At 52.2% G+C, this 19,550-nt stretch overlaps 1 protein-coding gene across 3 annotated transcripts in view; it reads left to right on the forward strand.

The window, feature by feature from the left end:
• Positions 1 to 11,738, forward strand: part of XXYLT1 (xyloside xylosyltransferase 1) — a 32,465-nt gene extending 20,727 nt beyond the window's left edge. For all 3 annotated transcript variants that reach the window (XM_063166986.1, XM_063166987.1, XM_063166988.1), the window contains exon 4: positions 10,588 to 11,738. In XM_063166986.1, the coding sequence (XP_063023056.1) occupies positions 10,588 to 10,984 (397 nt within the window). In that variant the 3' untranslated portion in view covers positions 10,985 to 11,738. The remainder of the gene's footprint in view (positions 1 to 10,587) is intronic.
• Positions 11,739 to 19,550: the final 7,812 nt, after the last annotated feature.

Genomic DNA, 19,550 nt, shown 5'->3' on the forward strand with positions numbered 1-19,550 from the left:
CTGCCTGGATGTGGTTTGTGGGATTGGGTGTGCCTGGAAAGGACTGAATTAAGGTTTGAGGGGCTCCACTGGAGAGCCTTTCAGCATGGCAGGGGATCATGGGCTGAGCACTGAATACCTGACCCAAGCCATAGCTGTGTTCTCCCCCTCCTGCCGCCCGTGGTGGGGACAAACATGCCGAGCAATAATAGCCCTCACAGGCTGCATTTTTGGGCTGAACTTTCTGTTGTTGCAGTTTTGACATTCTGGGTCACTTTGGGCTATGTTGTGCTTTTCTTCTTGTGTTGTTTTGATCTTCATGTGAAAACAAGTTCTTGATCCTTCTTGTCGCCAGATCACCCGTTGTGGGGCGAGCTGTGCAAACTCCAGCCTGCCCTCCTGCCAAGCCCTGCACCCTGTGGGGCTCACACCTCACTGCTAAAAGGGTTTCCAGACACAAACATGAGCTGACAAAGCATGGATGTCTTCATAAAATAAAAATTCTTTACTATTTTTGTACTTTTAGAAAGATAAAAAACATATTGTAGGTGTGAAACAACAGGTGTCAGCTCCAGCCGCATTGTTTGCCATGTGTGCAGGCTGGAAGCCTCAGCTGGGGAAAGGGTTCTGGGGAGGGAGGAGGATTACAGGGTGATTGTGGGGTCTCTGTGTTGCCACTTATGTTTTCTTCACCATTTCACACAGCTCTCTGCAGCACTAGCATTGCCCCAAAGCATCAGAGGACTTGGGGTGAATTAGCAGAGCTGTCCTGAGCTTGCTCGTGGAGCTGTGGACTCGGTTCCCTGGGGCAGGGTAAGGCAGTGGCCACAAAGGGTCTGGGTGCCACCTTTCCTGCTGTGTAGCAATGGGAAAGATGGATGGAGATCAATCCACCATCTCTTTCTATCAGCTGCCCATTGGCTGCCTGGCTGTGGGCTGCACTTTGTAGGCACAGGTTGGGGCTGCAGAAGGCTCAGGCTGCTGCACTGGTGCAATGAGCAGTGCTGGGCACAGACAGACATTCCAGGAAATGGAGGAGTAAGAGAACAGCGAATCGGAAACATCCCGGAGCCTGTCTGCATATCCTGAAGGTAGGGGAAACCTCCAGACAGCAAAACAGGATGGCACGGGAGTGTTTCCACTCGCTTGACTCATGCTGAAACAATGCCCGGCCACTGTTTGTCTTGGACAAACACATTTCTCTGAGCAACAGGATCTCCCGGCCCTCCTGCTAGGCCAGTGCTGGGATTTAACTGTTCCAGTCTGTGTCTGGTGTCCTTTGGGGCCACTCAGGGTGAACTGGAGTGGCCTGTGGAGAGCAGTAGCTCCTGCTGAAGCTGGACATGGATTGCTCTGCAGTGTCTGGCAGGGAGTCCTGGATGCAGAGGGGGAGGTGGCAGGAGCCCATGTCATGTGCAGGAAGTGATCTGAGGTCCGAGGCCACCGGCATCACATCAGGTTTCCGTCTCTCCAGCCGCAGCAGGGAAAAGAGGCACCCTGTCCGTGGGTCAGGCATGTTGTCCTTCCTGTGGCTGTTGGATCCAGTGTGGGACATGGGCTACAGTGAACACCTCTGTGGACGGGGCTGCAGGCAGAACTTCATCCCACAAGAAGGTGCCACTGTGGTGAGGTTGTTGAGGACACTGGTACTGTGCAGTAGGCTCCCAGATGCCTCTGAGCTTTCTATGGCAGCACTGGATTTGTCCTGCCAGGCTGCTGTTTGAATATAGGCCTGCTGAAGAGCCTCTTCCCAGGCTGGCTTATGCCTGCTCACGTGTCTGCCTGCAGAGGGTTCACATTGTGGCCAAGATCAGGAGCTGTGGCTTCAGTAGAAGTGATTTTGATGTAAAGATTAGACTCTGCATCTAAAGTTTGCATCATCCAGAAGGCTTTCCATGCAAGGAGGTGCTTCTTCAGAGTCATAACCTTAATTAAAAGTCCTGTTGTCCCCTGCAGCATTTCAGCTGCTCATTTGTGCTGGCCAGTCCTGCTCACCAGGCTACATAGAGTGAGTGATAATGGTCTGTATAAGTATTTATGTTGCACTGAGCCTTCCGTGCCACATCTTGGTCAAATTGAGACGTCCAGGCTCTCTGGTGCTCTTGAGCACTGCTAAGAAACCTGCAGAGAAACTTTGCAGATGCAGCCTGCATGGGAGCGACCAGATGGGCAGCAGGGCACTGTCCTTGGGGGTGTGTGGGTACATGCCTGACCCTGCAGAGCAGCTCAGCCATGCTCTCAGCAGTGCAGCTGTGCCATGGCTGGTGATGGAAGCATGGCCTGCTGCACCTTAGCCTGCTGGCAGGTGTGAGCACTGGGGCTGCACCTGGGGCATAGCAGGGTCTCCATCAGGGCATGACAATGGCATCCTCACACCAGTGCAGCCCAGACCTACCTGTTCCTCCCTGCCAGCCTGGCTTGGCTCAGCACCTGTTCCCAGACGCATGAACTCAGTGCTGCCAGGTGCCAAAGGGATAGGATTCCTCATTTCAAAACAGCCCTGTGGTTGAGAGGATCAGGGTGAGGAAATACTGTGGCACTCCCCAAAATGTCCTGAAAGTTCTCAGATTACCGAAGGCAGAGCTTAAGCCCCATTCTTCCTGTGTTTCCTGGTTCTAGACCGGTCGGGTCACACTGGTGGCACGTGAGAGGAAGCAGAGCAGTGGTACTGATTGCACAGCTGCCCTCAGCAGCCTCAGCCTGACCCCGTGTGCCAGGCCGTGCTCCCTGCTCCCATTCCCATCCCAGCCTCTTCTCTGCCTAAGCACTGCTGCTGCTGGCACTGCCAGTGGCAGTGGCCTCTGGGTGCCCACAGTGTGCCAGCACCACCTGAGGCCCTCAGAACTGCCCTCATCATGCTCCCTTTGGAGGTCTCCTTGGGAGGAATGGTCTGCTGGCAACAGGGAGGACTTAACCCACAGATCCTCAGATGAGTGCTTTTACCCCTTCCAGGTAGAAGGAAGATACCTGCTGTGAAGGTGGGCCTCAGGAGAAATCCCAGAGCTTCACAGGTCCAGGAATGCACACAGCTGGGGCTGGAAGGGTGGCTGCTGCTTCCACTTCTGCTATTTGGTGAGATCTTTACTACTGTGCCCTGTGTCAAGAAGCTAATTAAAGCTTGAGGCATCTTGGGAATCCACAGTGTTGGAAATGATAAGTTTGTCCAGTAGGAAAGGATATCTACATCAAAGGGGCAGCTACAGACTACAAAGGGCCGACACTTGGGTCCCTGTGTGGCTGCAAGGCCATTCGCCTTTGCCCCTGCCTAAAACCTGGGAAGAACTCAAACAGGACATTATTTTGTAGAAAGGAAAGGCTTTGTCTCTGCTTGTGATCATGTGGGAGCTGCTGTAAGTGTGCTGTGTGCTCAGTGACATGTGTTTTGTTTGTTTGAGAGCTGCTGAAATAAGCCAGAGAAGCCCATTAGTGGGTGGAAGCAGGGCTGCAGCTCCGGCCGCGGCGCTTGCAGTGCTGGGTGTTTGTGGGAGCTCAGCGGCACCGGCGCTAAGTCACTTTGTCAGATGTTTGGAAGAGGAAAGGAGTTATCCTGGGCTGGAAGCAGGCTAATGCTAAATCCATAACCAGACCAGGCTGTCAGAGAGTCTGGGCTGAGACGGTACATTCTGTACCTTCTCTTGGGATCTAAAAAAACCCCAAAGTACGGCTGACAGCTGCGAGCAAGGAGCAGCTGGATTTTCCCTGGCGGAGGCAGCAGTGGTGGTTGTAAGATGTAACACTGCAGGTGGGCTGCTGCCTGCAATGGAGCTTTCCAGAACTGGAGATAACCATCTCCAGCAGGCAGGTCCTCCTGTCTGAGTTTTCCTGGTTTTGTGGACTTTTCATGCAGGCAGGTGGCCCTGACTTGGAGACTTCACTTTTTCCCAAGGGCTTTTGCCCTGAGGAAGCAGGGAGCTGGCTTCCACAAAAGGTTCTGTTCCCCAGGCCCCTCAGGAGTAAAGGCAGGAGAATTTATGCCTGCCATTTGTGCCATTGTGATGTCAGTGCTGCCTGCCCACAGTCCTGCAAGCCCCAAACCCCGTGCACTTTGGATTTTAAACCATTTCAAGACTTTGACTTGATTTGTAACAAGTGCTGCTGTTCGATGCATGGGGAAAACGGTTCTAGGAATTGGTTTGGCAGTGGCTGACAAGAAGCAGCCAAAATTACAGAACAAACAGAACCTGCAAGGAACTGGAAGAAGAATTAATTTGAGGAATTCAGTTTTACCTCTGATTTAAAAAATTATCCAACAAGGTAAAGGGTTGTGTTGTTTACAGCTGTGAATATCATTAATATATGAGATCTGTCCAATTTATTCCCACTATGATTCAAACTTGAAATGCCATTTAAAAACAATGTATAAATTGGATGAAATCTGACAAACACAACTGTGCATTGATTAGCACAAATAGTAATTATATTAAGCAGCAGGTGAGCTTCTGTGAAGGGAGAGCTTCTGTGAAGCATCTCCCCTGTTCCCGAGAGTTCCATTGGCAGGCAAGGGTGTCCCAGAGAAAGCAGCCTGTGCTTCCAAGGCACACAAGAGAACACTGCCAGAGCAGAATTTATTCACAGTTTTTAATAGAAATCTGCTCTTTTAGCAATAATTAGGGCCACAGTGCTCTACAGTGTCCCTGTGGATGGGTTGCCCCCCTTCCTGTACTGGTACTGATAGAAGATGGTCTGACACGCACAGGTCATTGCTCTGCACTGCCACCAGTGCTGTTTGCTCTATAGATGGAAGGAAACTGCTGTGACCCAGACAGGGATTTATGGTCCCACCTGTATTTGGAGGATGATTTTAGCACTGGCATGGGGTGTACAAATGTTTGATGGCGAGGAAGGGTCACCCTTGAAAATCTGTCCTAAAGAAAGGTTTTGTTCACAAGTTGTGTTCACAAGTTGTCATTTGTCATCTATTTAAGAGTTCCCACTTTTGGACTAAGTCCATACAGAAATGTCATCAGTGAGAATCAATTTGCTGCTCTAAATACAGGCCTTTTAAAAGTTTGGCATGTTGGCTGGGCTGTGGTAGGGACAAGCACTGTACAGACATAATTTGTGCATTACGTGAGACTTTTATTAAGGAATTACTGATGTCCTCATTGAAGAGCTCAGTCTGTTGCTTCATCAGTATTTTCCATGGGGTGGCTGGAGGTCTTGCCTGAGCTGGACCTTTACCCTGAACCCATCAGAGAAGGGTAAGGTGGTCCTGCTGTGCACACCAGCACATCCTGCCCTTTGTCCCAGGATGGAAATTGGCATTGTTTTGCCCCAGGATGGAAATTGGCATTTTTTTGCCCCAGGTTGACATTTTCCCCTGCAGGGCAAGGGGTATTGCTGTGTTGGTGATGCCACTGCACATCACTGGGTACATGATGCTCCTGAGAAGCGTGGAGCTGGGATTTCCTGGATTGCACAAGCTGTTCAGCCTCAGCTCAGGTGCTGTGGCATGGGCTGGTACTGAACCTGCTGCCCTGGCTCTTTAAGGGGTTTAGCAATTGCATATGGAAAATAAGCAATTAGCAACAAGGGCTGCTTTGTTGTGAAGCCGCTGAGCTCACCAGGCCGAGGTCCAGCTGCCAGGGCAGGAGGAGGGAGCTGGGTTGGATGCTGCCCCGGGTGGTTGCCTCCCTTTGTGTGGCAAAAACTTGGAAGGGCTCACCTCCATTGCTTCATTGCTGCAATGTCTTCTGGAGGTGGGAGGAGAGGGAGGAAGGGGAGCTGGCCTTTTCCTGCAGGGTAATCTCAGCTGAACACAGTGATGGTAAGGATCTGACAGCTGCTGGCCCCAGTGAGTATTAGCCAAGAGGAGAAGGGTGCAGGGAGGTTTCTTGGCTGTGCTCTTACTTTGTGCTAAGGATGAAGTGGGAAAGCCACCATCACCCCCTGAATGGACCATGCCATCATTCCCATCACTCTCCCCTCCCCACTGCCCACACCCTCCCCTCCAGGCAGGACAGAAGCTGCTATCAGGGTTCTCCCCTTTGCTCTCTCCCATTTCAAGCACATCCCCTGTCCCCATCAGGACACTGCATACTTCACATGGGGGTTCCCTTCCCATCTGCCTCTTTGAGCAGCCCTGTGGGGCCCCGCAGGTCCCAGGCACCACCAGGTGGGCAGCTCAGCCAGGGATTGCTTGGTGGGACCACAGCCAGGTGCTGTGTCCTCCTGCCACCCTGGGGGAGTCCTGGCAGCACACAGAGCAGGGAGCAAGGTGCACTTGTGCCTCACTGCTCATTGCACAGCAGCAGTAGTGTTTGCCAGCTGGGTAAGTGCCTGCAGCTGGGGATAACGCCGGCAGCCATCCGTGTTCTGGCTCAGGAACTGAACAGCATATTTGGAGGTACGAGAGCGTGCGCTTGTTTTAGTTGGCGTTTGGGCTGGCAGGGCTGCTGTCGGAGTGGCTCAGAGAGGGATGGCTGGCAGCACGTGCTTCCCTTCTGCTCCAGGAGCCTCATGCCTGGCTCAAGGATGGGGCTCAAGGTCCCCTGACCCCTGTGAGAGAGGCTTGCTGACAAAGGGCATCCTCAAGGTGCTGGCCTGCTGCTGCTGCCCATCCTGCTTTCCCCGACAGCTGCCCAAACTCTGGCAGCGCTTGGCGAGAGGTAGGAGCAAATCAGTGAGCTCCACAAGAAGCTGACTCTTTCTGGGATGCTTATTACATCCAGACTCTTGCAAATTCCCTATTTTTGTGGCTTTATTCCATGACTGTTGGTTTGTTTTCCCTTTGGTGAGGGAGAGGTCATGCAGCTGCATAGGCTCATGCAGTGCACACTGACTGCACCCTGCAACCTTCCAGGAGCATCTTCTAACCACAGGCACCCTGGGTTTGGCCTGGCATCTCATTTCACTTCATGTCATTTTGACTTGGTTCCTTGATTCCCCATATGCCTGTGGGGAGAGGCATTCCTGGAGATGTGGATTCATGGGGAAGGTGCACATCCTCAGCAGCAAGCCAAGTGGCAGCTGCACAGCTGGTGTGGCAGGGTTGTAGCCTCTTGAACATCAGATGGGGACAGGCACACAAGCCCAGTCTACTGCTTGTGGGGCAAGTGCTTTGAGCTTGCTGCTGGTCTCCCAGCTGGCAGTAACCCCTGCATCTTGCCTTTCCTGCCAGCTCAGGCACCCAGCTGCTTTACCAGAGGTTTCCATCTTATCCCATTAAGTTGTCTCAACCCAGAGCTGAAGTAAATGAGTGGAAGTTCACAGATTTGAACAAAGTTTCTCCCCCGCTTGTTTGTCCCTTGCTGTGGAGAAGGCCCTACAGAGTACAGCTGGTGTTGGAGTGGTCCCTCCTGGCCTGGCAGCTGTCCCCAGTGAAGGTGTTTGGAAGGGTGTGATGGCAGCTTTGTGAGCTGGGGCTCGTGACCGCCGGGCTGCGAGGCAGGGGAGGCGCGGCCGCGGCGCCCTGTGCTGGGCCAGCAAGGGAAGTCCTGCTGGAAGCAGCGTTTTTTATCTGGGCTGCCTGGGCCTGCCGTTTGAATGCTTGGAAATGCTCTTCTCCAGATGTTTCCTAGCACACGCCGCCTCTGTTTATAAACAGCTCCTCAAAGCAAAGCCTGCTGGGGCTGCAGGCGGGCGCTTGTGGCAGGCCCCGCACGGCTCCCCTGCACCATGGCACGGGGTCTGGGGCCACAGGTCACCTCTGTCCCCTCCCATCTAGATGGGTTAGAGCAGTTAACAAAAGCCCCAAATGCCTCCTCTTCCTTTCTCCTCCCTTTCTCCTGGCTAACAGCTTCCTGCTCCATTGCATCCTGGTGGGGCTGCCTTCCTGCCCAGGCTTTTGCTGCTGGGGGCACAGAGAGGAGGGCACACTGCCCTGCCTGAGCTGCCTGTTCCCAGGGAGGTCCCGGCCACTCCAGGGGCTTGGGTCAGGGAGACATTTCCATTGCCTCCGGCTGGGGTTCAGTTCCTTGATGATTATCTCGACGGCACATCCTGGCAGCAAGCTCTTCCAGCCCCTGGAGTTTTGCCTCTATGTTTTGCCAAAATTTGAGATGAGTGCCAAGGGGGAATGTGAGGCAGGACAGAGTGGAGTGGGTACAGGCTGTGTCAGGTGTTTGGCTGATTGTTGTTCTTTTCCAGCCCCATCTCCTCTGAAGAAAACAATGCTCTTATAATCGTCACTCCTTCCACTTCTAACTGGGTGGAAGTGCCTTTCAGCCATGCTCTTCTCTGTCCTGGCAGGACAGAGACCAAAACCTGCTTGAAAGACAAAAGCCAAGAAAAATCCTGTCTAAACAGCTGCTGCCAGTGGCCCTGCCAGGATACCTTTCCCTTGGTTGGCCTGAGCTCAGCAGTGGCAAGGCTGTTGTGCTCAGCTGTGAGCAGGATCCCAAACCATGGGCACTGCAGAGCCACCTGCAGCTCATCACATCCTGGATGCCACCTCAGCATCGCTCCCTGCGGATGGCCCTGCCCTCCCTGCCAGCCCCACACCCTGCACATGGATGGGGGAGGACAGCCCTGTCACAGCCAGTGCTGGGAGGAAGGGCTGAACAATTGCTGCTTGTCAGGCTATCTCCTCTTCCTGTAGAAAAGGGCACATTATCAGCCATCCACAAGTCATCTGGAGAGCAGCACTGCTGAAAAACTGAGTCATGTTATACAGATGTGCTTTAGCCCCACCATGGCCTGGCAATACCAAGGGCCTGGGTGCAATTTTTTTGTCCTGGCTGCTTGCAGTGGCTGTAATCTTATCCCTTAGCTTGAGCAGCATGTGTTTGGAGGTAAGAATGTGAAAGGAATCAGCTTCACTGCTGTGGAGCTGGAAATGTGCTCCCCTCTGTGGCACTGCTCACACTCTCCCTCCTGTCAGCTTCCAACATAATGGTCTGGGCAGGGGGATGGCTTTCTTGGCACTGCCTGGGAGAAGCAGAGAGCAGAGGATGCAGAGGTGGGCTTGAGCCACTCCCTGGATCTGAACACTTCAGAAGGCTGATTGGTGCATGGCTGGGCTTCGCAGGTTGAGCTTCCCTGTGATGCTGCATGGAGAGTGTTTTGCCTCCCTTTTCTAAGGAGCAACCCATCCATGAGTTGTCTTTGCCTGTCCTCAAGACACAACTGCTCTTTGCAGAGGCAGAGCCCTTTATCCTTTCCCCACGCTATAGATCCAATGAGCACTGCTACCCATGAGGTCTGATGAGGCAGCCTGTCCTCCACTCCCCTTCCCTAGGACTGCTTCAAGACTGAGCCCTCCTTCCATGGAAAAGTGGCACTGGGAAAAACCCTTTCTGTTCTGAATCAGGTGGAAGGGAGTGGTGTAAAGACCTTTAATGAAGTGGGAAATATCTGTGCTTTAATGGAAAGTTTTAAGGAAGTGATGCTGCTTGATGCTTGTGGTTCTCCAGATCAGGAAATAAAAAAGATATTCACAGTTGACATCATTAACAGATCCACATTTCTGCTGAGAAAAAAAATAGGGAAAAAAAAAATAGATACCATTTCTGCTGGAATAATTCTGCTGGTAATGGTGTTATCCTGACTGTCACCTTGGCCAGTCTCACTGTGCTGCGACCCAGATCACAGGCCAGAAGGATGGATTTGATAGTCTGATGCCTGAGCAAGAGCCTGTGGGAGCTCAACATGGCTTCTTAGAAGAAAAATTTAAATTTAAATGTTAGCAGTGGAGAGCATTGCCTCTGGAGCTGTCCCAGGGGCAAATGTCCCTGCATGTTCTTACATCTGAGGGAGTCCAGCTTCCAAGCATGGGACCACTTTAAACATTTGGGTGTTAAAGCTACCCAGTTCTTGTTGCCTTGAGCTGCATGGAGACTTGGGTGGTGTCTGACAGGTTTGAAGAGGATCCAGGGGCAGGCTTGCCTTATTCTTTCTAACAATTTTTCTCCTTGACATTTTCACAGCAAGGTGTAAAAGTTCCTTCTGTAACTTCATGTGAAGTGTGAGGGCTGGAAGGAGAGGGCAGTGCTGGCAGCCCTGAGCTGTGAGACAGTGGTGGGGTCATGGGTTCCTGCTGCCCTCCTCTGACACAACAGGCTCAGACTGCTGTCAGGTGCTCAGCTTTGCAGCAGAGGATGCTGTTTGAGGGAAGACTTTCAGACTGAATGGGAGCAGTTTTGGAGGGCAGATCCAGCTGCTTGGGGAATAGCATGGGATTAATTCAATTACTGCAAGTAGCCAGGATGGTGAGGCATGTTCTCTGACACAGGACTGAGGAAGGAGCCAAAGAAATTTCTGGGCTGCTTGCTTAGGTAATTGAAATTAGGACACTTGTGGTGGTTCACCCAAGGCACTGGGGATGTGGTTTTGTCTCTCTGCACAGCCGTGTGAGCAGTCACACGATCCTGTGTCCACTTGACTCACTAGAATGATGCTGGTACAAACAAAAGAGGCTTTGGGAGATGGTAAAGCAGTGTGGTTTGAAGTCTGGTCAATATCCTGTGCAGGGGGATGGAGAGAAAGGAGGCCTGTGAAGCACTGGCTGTTCTGAGAGGCTGGGTGTCTCCAGACAGAAGACAAGCATGGTGAGATCCCTTGGGTGGGTGGTAGATCCTTGCTGTGATCCAGACCTGCCCAGACTTGAGGTGGCTGCTCTTCAGGCTGCCCTCCCTGACATCCCTGTGCCTGTTCTTCCTCTCTTTCCAGGCACACCTTCTGGCAGTATCGCCGTGAGAACCCCCAAACCAAAGTGGGGGAGCCCCCTCCTGATGGGCTGCCAGGCTTCAACAGTGGTGTCCTGCTCCTGAACCTGGAAGCCATGAGGCAATCCAAGCTCTACAACCAGCTGCTGGAGCCCACCATGGTGCAGAAGCTGACAGAGAAGTATCACTTCAAGGGCCACCTTGGGGACCAGGATTTCTTCACTATGGTGGGGATGGAGCATCCAGAGCTTTTCCATGTGCTTGACTGCACGTGGAACCGGCAGCTGTGCACGTGGTGGAGGGACCATGGATACAGTGATGTGTTTGACCAGTACTTCCGGTGTGAGGGGCAGGTCAGAATTTACCATGGCAACTGCAACACCCCCATCCCTGAAGACTGAGGCACCCACTGTCCCCAGGGGCAGCTCTGACTGCAGCAGGGCCATAGTGGCTGCACTAACAGTCCCTCAGGAAGGGTGACCAGCTCTGATCCAGCATAACCCAGGGGAATCTAGGGATCCCAAGAGCATTCAATATCCCACTGCCTGTAGCCTCACCCTCCAAGAGGAAGGGCAGTTCAGTTGTTGGAACAGGACCTCCACAGCCACTGTATCCAGGGCTCAGCTCCTGACTCTGCTTGGCCAAGTCCATGGTGCCCATCTGGTGCCCATCTGTGCCTCAGCTGCTGGGGCATGGGAACTGCCTAGGGACCATCAGAGACCGCTGCTTTTGCACTGGGCAGGGCCCAGCTCCCTGGGTGCTGTGCAGCTTTGCCTTGTCTGATGGTCAGCAGGGGTGCCCAGTGGGCAGTTGGGTTTCATTTGTCATTCCTTGGTGGCCCATTTCTGCACCTCATGCAGAGAGTTGGTCTGGTCCCTCTGGAGAGCAGACACTGTCCTCAGGTCATCTTCCTTTTGAAGCATTCCAGAAAGGTGAGAGGGCTTTAAAGACTGAAAAGCTGCTTTAAATTGGGTTACTTACAAACAAAAATTGAGTGCTAGATAAGCTTTAAAGCCTTCTGTTGGTTCTTCTGAGCAATAAAAGCTTTACTGCCCTATGTTGTCCTAGAAGTGTTCAGTGAATGTGTAGCAATAGTTTCATTTTTCTAGCTTTGCCTTTAACCTTTTATACAAGAATAAAGCTGCAGATATCAGATACGCTTGGCTGTTTTTCTGTGGCACAACTGAAGTCCTGTGCAACAGGAGGTTTCCTGCACTTATCATGTGTAAAAAGTAGCTGATGTGTATCTGCTGGGCAGTTGAGTGTGGTGGCCCACATAGCTTATCCCACATCTGTCCCATGTGAGTAATGCAAATAAACAAGCTGGATTTTTAAAGATCATCACCACCATAGCCAGGGTTGGTTTGGAGGGAGCTGGGAGCTGCCTGTGCTATGAATGAGTGAGCTTCAGGCTGAGCATGCTGTTCCTTGAATAAATGCTGCCTCAGTGAGCCTGGCTGGCTGCACAGGTCTGTGTCAGGGACGTGCACAGCTCACTAACCATCTCCAGCCCATGGCTCATTAACATTAACCACCTCCAGCCCAGCCCAGCTTGTTTCACACTCTGTGTGTGCATCTGTGTAATGTGCATGTGCAAGAGAGGCATGGGGAGCTGATTGTGGCTTAGCCTGATAACAGAACACACCATATATGTGGCAGGAGTGTCCTGGGCTCCTTCCCCCATGCCCATGAATGAACTCACTGGGGAAAAGGCTCTCCTCCCTCAAACTGATATGCAGAGACAACAGGCTGTGGTATGGGCTGCATCCTGAGCCCTGCCCTCTCTGATGTGTTGAATCAATCCATTTCCAAATAGCACAAAACCTTGTCTTCAAGTATTTTCTCATCCCCAGGGAAGGAACAGCAAAGAGTTGATTAAACCATGCTGCCTTGCCTTGCGTGGTGAGGTTGGATCACCTTGTTTTGCAGCCAAGTCATGCACCCTGAAGGATGAGGAGCATTACTGGTGTTTACTGGTCAGGGCACACTAGGGGCACCAGTGACATGGGGTTTCACATGCCAGGGCAGGACCTTGCCATCAGTTTGGAAAGGGCCATGCTGGAAATACAGGCCAGGCTGCTTGTGTCACCAGCACTGGGGAGGGGTGGGGTGATGAGCAAACATGGCTTTTACTGGGGACTGAGCAGCTCGGGGGTGGCTGTGGGTGTCAGGGCTGGCCCAAAGGACCATGATGGGTGCTGCAGGGTGACACCTTGGGAGACAGGGCTGTGTGGGGCCAGGTGCCCTCCCTGCCCCACTGCCATCCCTGCAGCTGAGCCAGGCATTGTGCTCTCTACCTGCAGCCAGGGGATGCTCTCTGTAGGGTTAGGAGCACTTCTCCCTCACTGTGGAGTCCCAGAGTGTTTGTGGGGGAACACCTGCATGTGGCCACTATCGCCCCAGGCTGAAACCTTTTGCTTAGGAGATTTTCCAAAAATCAATTCCTTTTTTTTTTTTTGGTTCAAAATCAGAGTCCACTGGGGAACTCACTGCTGGTTTTTTTCAGCTAGGAAAAGCGTAGTTAAATGAAACATTTAATTGAGCTTTATTGGTTTTTTCCCAGGCAGCAGAGAGAGCCCCGAGGCCCAGCTCCCCTCACAGCGCCGCCGGCCCCGGTCCCTGAGGGAGCGCGGCGGGCAGCGAGGGCCGCACCGTGCTATTTATAGAGCCCGCACGTAGCCCAGCCGTGCTCGCTGTGTAATTATCTCCCCTTCATGCCCTGCTGATTGCAGGCGCTAATGAGCTCAGCTCAGAGAGGCCGTGGCAGCCTGGGCTGACTCGTGCAGCCTTTGGGAGGGTGCTGCCCCCGGCTGTGCTGTGGGGCAGGAGCAGAGCTTGCTGTGTGTCCCTTAGGGCACCGCCTGCCCAGGAGCCCTCATCCCCACAGGCACAGATTCCCGCACTACGTGCCCAGTCAGCTGCATTTCCCTCAGTTCCTGAAGAATGGGGACTCTCCTTCCCAACCCTTCTTGGCCCTCTTGCACCCTCCTGCTGCAGCCCATCCTCAGACAGGTGTTGCTCCAGGCCCACACATTCAGACCTGAGCATCCTCTGTGATGCTGCCCCAAGGCCAGGACAGCCAGCACTTAGCAGCTGCCAGTACAATCATGGTGAAATATGCCCCAAAACCATCAAACAGCACCAGTTTGCCCCTGGGCACTGCGGATTTGCTGTGGTGACCCTGCAGCAGCAGCAGCACAGGACTGACAGGCAGCTCCTCACCTCCAGAGGGCTGGCACCGTGTCCTTGGGCCATCACTGTTCCCCTGCCTAGCAAAGGACATCTGCAGACTCCAGAGCCTGCTCATGGGCTGGCTGGAGCCCTTCTGGACATGCAGCAGGCTAAAGGCAGCCCTTGGTGAGTGGCAAGTGTGGGCACACTGCTGTGACACACAGCAGTGGGGGGACACAGCTGTGGGGAGTGGGAGAGCAGTCCCACCTGCACTGGCTGGTGGCAAGGGATGGGGCACAAAGTGTTGGAGCCCATGGGAGGGCTGCAGTGGGCCCAGCAGGGTCTCTGCAAGGGTATGGTGGGCTTTATCCTCAGGTTACTCAGCCCAGAGCTCCTCCATGGCAGATTCCTGCTCCTTGTCTTCTCACCTGCTGGCTCACAGCAAAGTGCTGCTCATGTCAAGATCCCTATGTTTTTCCAGGGTGGAGAAGGAGATGGGAGAGCAAGGGGGTCTCCTTTGTAGAAGACTGGGCTTTGGAAAATATCTCTTTAGCTTAAGCTTTAGGGGGAAATTCAATTGCTATGTCACTCAGCATTCATGAGAAGTTACATGTACAGAAAACAGTATTTATGATTTTCTGCCCAGCTTTGCTTCCAGCCCTGTCCTGGAGCTGCATGAGATTTTTGCTCTCCTCTCCTGTGTTTCGTAACACCATCAGTGTTTATTCTCTTACTCATTTGTACTTCTTTCCCATTTGAAATAATCAATTGTTAGTATAAACTCACCTAGGGAGCAATTAGTGTGAGCCTAACCCAAACAGGCGCTGGGGTGCTCCATTAAGGAATATCCCCGCCCTCCCTCTCCACGGATCCCAGAGGATACAGTATTTACTTTTCAGCTCTGCTATTCAAACTGAGCGCACTTCGGTCAGCATGCCAAGAATAACACAAAGCCTAACAACGGGCTGCAGCGCTAAGATGGAGTTCCTGACTTTACAAACCAAAAAAAATAAAAAGCCAACCTATTATTTTGCCTTTGCTGAGAAATGCCTGGCAGCAGCAGAGCAGGCAGGCGCCAGAACCACCCCTCTGCCTTCAACAGAGCCATGGGCAGCGTGAAATCTGTCCTGAGGGACACAGAAAAAGGCAAAAAAGAAAAGAGCAGTAAGCCTGGGACACGGGTCAGCAACTGCCTGCATTTCCTTTTAATGCAGATTTTATTAGCTTGCTGCAATGTTTTGGGAGCGTTTCCTCAAAAGCTTTGCAGAGCCTTGGAGGGACACATTCCCCAGCACCTGTAGATATTTCAGCCAGGTTTTCAGTAGCTCTATTTCTGACCATCACAAGCCTCTGCAGATTTCATTGCTAATTGCAAAGAAATTGCTGCCCGGTCCTGTAGCCTTTTCATTGCCAGCAGGGTTTGCTTTGTCCAGTTCTCCTCTGGAAATTATTTATTCACTAATCAGCTGCTAACCAGGGAAGCACTCGGAGCAAATTACCTTCCTGAGGTATTTCATAGGCATTAGCTGCATTGTACCAAAAGTCTCAGTGTTAATTTAGACAGTTTGCCTACCTGAAGAAAAAGCTGTAACAAAGCAGAGCCTGAGCCACAGGTCTGGACGTGCAGGAAGCTTTGGCATTGCCCACCATTGCTCAGCCATTTGTGGGGTGTTCCTGAGAGCCAGATGTGGTTTTTTGTGGGGCAGATTTTGCTGTTGTGGCAGGTAGAAAACGATGCCCTGGGGTTCCAACTCCCCTCAGAACAGATGGGTACCTTTGAGCTCTTTCTCCTGGCTCATTCCTGATGGATTTGGCACCATGCAACCCTGGCAGGGTGCTTGTCCTGGTGTCAGTCTTCTCCAGCACAGCTCCAGTGCCAGCTTCTCCTCCTGCTCCTGGTCAGCCATCGTTTAGCAGCAATTTGTGACCCTGCTGGGGACAATCCTGAAGCTGTGCAAGCCACAGGCTGCCAGCAGAGCCCTGTTCTCAGAAGGCACTGCATGAACTGTCTCCATTTACCACCTACAGACCTCTTGCTCTTAGTGTATTTTGCAGCTGTTGAAATGTTTGTGGCCTTTGTCACAACACATCCCCTCCTTGGAGCTGGTCAGGATAAACAGATACCTTCAGGTCCTAAGGACAGGATCAGTTTAGGGAATAAATCACTTCTGGATGCCCTGTGGCATATGGGGCTCTAGGCAATGTGTCAGGGAAAAATAGGTGCATTTTTTTCCCTACATGCTTTTTCCTTTCAAACTCGTTTCTTTTCTGTGCTGGAGGACTTCTCTGGCTACCTTGGGAACACAGCAAAGACATCTCCTTCCAGCATAATCAGCTGAGCTCAAGGGAGAGGGGATTTTTATACAGAATTCTTAAAAACACCAGCAGCAGTAGGGAAAAAAAGGAATGGCATGTGAGATTGGGCCCCTCAGCTGTGGAATGGGGAGCTGGCCAGGTAAAGGATGCTCAGCTGACCTGACAGGTCCTATGGTCCTGCAATAGAAACCATTATCTGGAAAATAGGGTATAATGGTGACATGGCAGAACCTGCCACTGATGCTGAGCAGTTCAGGAGAGGGAAATGTGGAGCCTGTGTGAAGAAAATGTGGCTGATATGGAGCAGTAGGTAATAAAATGGGAAGAAAATTCATCACTGGTAGATGCTGGGTAGTGCACATTTAGAAGGGCATAACCCAAGGGGACAGAGAAGAGCTGAGGTGAGCAGGAAGGTGATCTGGGATGCAGCACGTCCCCCAGTTCCCCTCCTTGCTGAAGCCAAGCACCATCCTGGGAGGGAGAGCAGGCTGGGATCTCCCTGCTTGCTGCTCATGCCAAGCCCTCAGTGGGCTCACCAGGAGCACCCACTTCAGCAGCTGCTCTGTGAGCACGGGCAGGGGAAGCACTGGTGCAGAGCAGGCAGGTGGGCTGCATGGCCCAATGCCAGGCTGTGCTCTGCCTGACTGCATCCTGCAGAGCCAGGCTGCACCCCCTGAGCCACAGCTCTGGCCTTGAACCACCCTTGGCCTGTGCTCCATCAGCCCCCTGCAGCTGGGGCAGATGCTGGGCATCAGCCCTGGGGCATCACCAGGGATTAAAGCAGCTTCAGGTTATGGACCAGGGTGGTGCAGCTGAGGAGGATCAGCCACGTTCACACCCTCTCCTGGGAACAAAGGAAATCTTGCCACTCTGCAGGATCTGTGCCCAGCAGTTTGGGCAACTCTTGGTGCTACAGAAAAGCAAAGGTGTCCAGTAACAATTTTTGTTCAGTAATTGGAATAGACATAAAGATGTCATGGCATTGTAAACCACTGCACCCTGCATAAGGGAAACAGCAGTGCCTGGAGTGCAGCAGGGCTGGAGTGTGTTCCAGTTACATAATGGGAATTCACTGGAACACCTGTGCAGAAGGCAGGGAGGATGCCAACACTGTGCCAGTGTCAAATAAGAAGGCTGGCAACCCCAAGTTAGCAGCTTGATTCCCAAGTTAGGCAAAAGGATAGGAAAACTGGCATAAGATTCACCAGATAATAAATTTTCCAGGTCAAAAAGATTTCACCTGGAAAAGATGCAGGAACAGATCTAGAAGAAAATTCCATGTGGTGGAAGAGAAACTGGAGGCCAGCAAACCTGCCTGTGCTGACACACCTCAGTGTTTCACATTTTCAAAGCAGCCAATGTTGCAAAAATAGGAAATAGAAGAAGTCAGCATTATTAAAGCAAATGTAATGAAATATCCTATCATGAGTCATTTACTTTTAAACCTCAAATATTTTTCAGCAGATGCCACTAAATTTCTTTCACCAGTCATTGCTCTGGTGAAGTTTTACCAGCAAATAACAAAGAGGATATAAAATTCACAGTGTTTCATCCTCTCCTTCCCTGAAGAGCTGTGTGTAATAGGCTGGATTATCAAATAATCATAATAAGGGAAGATTTTATATAATGCTGGGCTGAATAGTGAGTGCCAAGGCAGTCATACATTTGTCATAAAAACACAGTACCAGGTTCTTAATGAATAAATGTGTCAGGTGGATTTGGGCTGGTAGCATCATGTACAAATCCTGAAAAATGACTCTCTGGTCTCCAATATGAAGTTACTGGTGTCTGCAGTTCTGCAGCTCCTCCTGCCCAGGAGTTTCTGCAGCCTGTGCTCAGCCAAGCCTCCCTGCAAAGGGACCACACTGCCTGATTCTAGGAGTGAAAAAGAAGCAAAGGCTCAGAAACCACTGTCCAACATGGGGCCTAGAAGTATTTCAAGATTTTCTGGCTATCCTTTCAGCTCCCACTCCCAAAGACACAGACAAGAGGGTGTGGGAGGCTGACCTGGAGCCAGGTGTCCAGAGGTGATGAGTGTCTTTTTCCCAGTTTCACTTCCATATCCCTCACAGGGAGCGATGCCCACCCTGCTCTGCTGGTGTGGGCAGCTCAGCAGGAGCCCAGAGCATCCTGTGCAGGCTCACTGGGCAGGATGTGGGGCAGGATGCTGGGGACATGCCTGTGGCTGCACCAGGCAGGGTGCACATGGGTGCCCAGAGTGGCATGGGAGGGTGGCAGGGCACGGTGGGGGAGACCTCCTGCAGCCGGAGTTCCTCCTGGAGGAGCAGCAACACTAGAAAGTGAAGTCACCCTGTCCCCAAAGTCACATCTAGGGCAGGACATGGAGTCTGAAGTGCCACTGTGCTCAGCAGAGCAGAGGGCTGTGGGCGGACATGAATTAAATATAATGGTCTGGGCTGCTTTTACCCTTCTGAAAATAACTTTGCTTTTTGTGGAACCATTGTCAGAAAACCACAATTGATACTGTCCTAGTGCTCGAGCCCTTTATAGTTGCTTGTAGAATAGCAACTTCTGGTGCTGCCAGAGCAGGGTGGACCTGACCAGAGCTAAATCAGTGCTGTGGCCAGCAGCAGGGCTGGGCTGAAGGAGGGGTGCTTGTGGCTGACCCACACAGGCCCAGGGAAGGCATTTGTCCCATGGGGCCCACACTGCAGACACCCCCTGCAGCTGTCAGCTGTGGGAGGCCACTGGGATGTCAGTGACACCCTGGGGTCCCAGCACTGCCACCAGGCTGCCCAGAGCACACTGCCCATCACATGGGCATGCACCGAGCTCTCAGGGCTCCTTCTACACACCATCTGGGCTCAGACTGTATAACACAGTAAGGTGCATACTATTTTCTCCAAATTCCAGAAGTGGGGAGAGCAGCTGAGCCCATTCATTTCACATGCAGAAGCTCCCTGGGAGCAGCACGATGCTGTGAAGGAGGCCCCTAGCAGAGTGCTGTGCTCTGCTGCTGTCCAGTTTTAGTTAAGAGCCAAATTTGCCTGCTTTTTTCTAATTTCTCCCTTAGATGTCACAGTCTTTTGCATAAAGAAGATCAAACTGTGGTATTTTTAACCATCCTTGTAAAAAATTGCCTATGGTGCATTGTGGGGAAAGCTGAGTCATGTCATCAAGAGGCTCAGCTTGGCAGGGGAGGATGCAGGTGCTGGCCCAGGAGAGGGGAGCCTTTGCCCTGGACACCTGCTTTGTATGGTACAAACAGAGCTGCAAAGCCAGGAGAGAGAGCTGATTTATGCTGAAATTGTGGATTGTGCTGGAAAAGATAAATGGGCAGATGATGAGGAGCTCATGTGCACAGGAGTGACCCAGTGCCAAGGTGGCACACACAGGGCTGGGTGGCTGCAGTGGGCACTGAAGGGAGGAGCTGCTGCCCCACAGCCCCGTGAGCCCCCCTGGGGCAGGGGCACAGGAGCTGCACCTGCCCCGCTGGCTTTGGACTCTGTGGAGCTCTGT

Source organism: Melospiza melodia, chromosome 12 (genome assembly GCF_035770615.1).
Source record: "Melospiza melodia melodia isolate bMelMel2 chromosome 12, bMelMel2.pri, whole genome shotgun sequence".
Lineage (NCBI taxonomy): Eukaryota > Metazoa > Chordata > Aves > Passeriformes > Passerellidae > Melospiza > Melospiza melodia.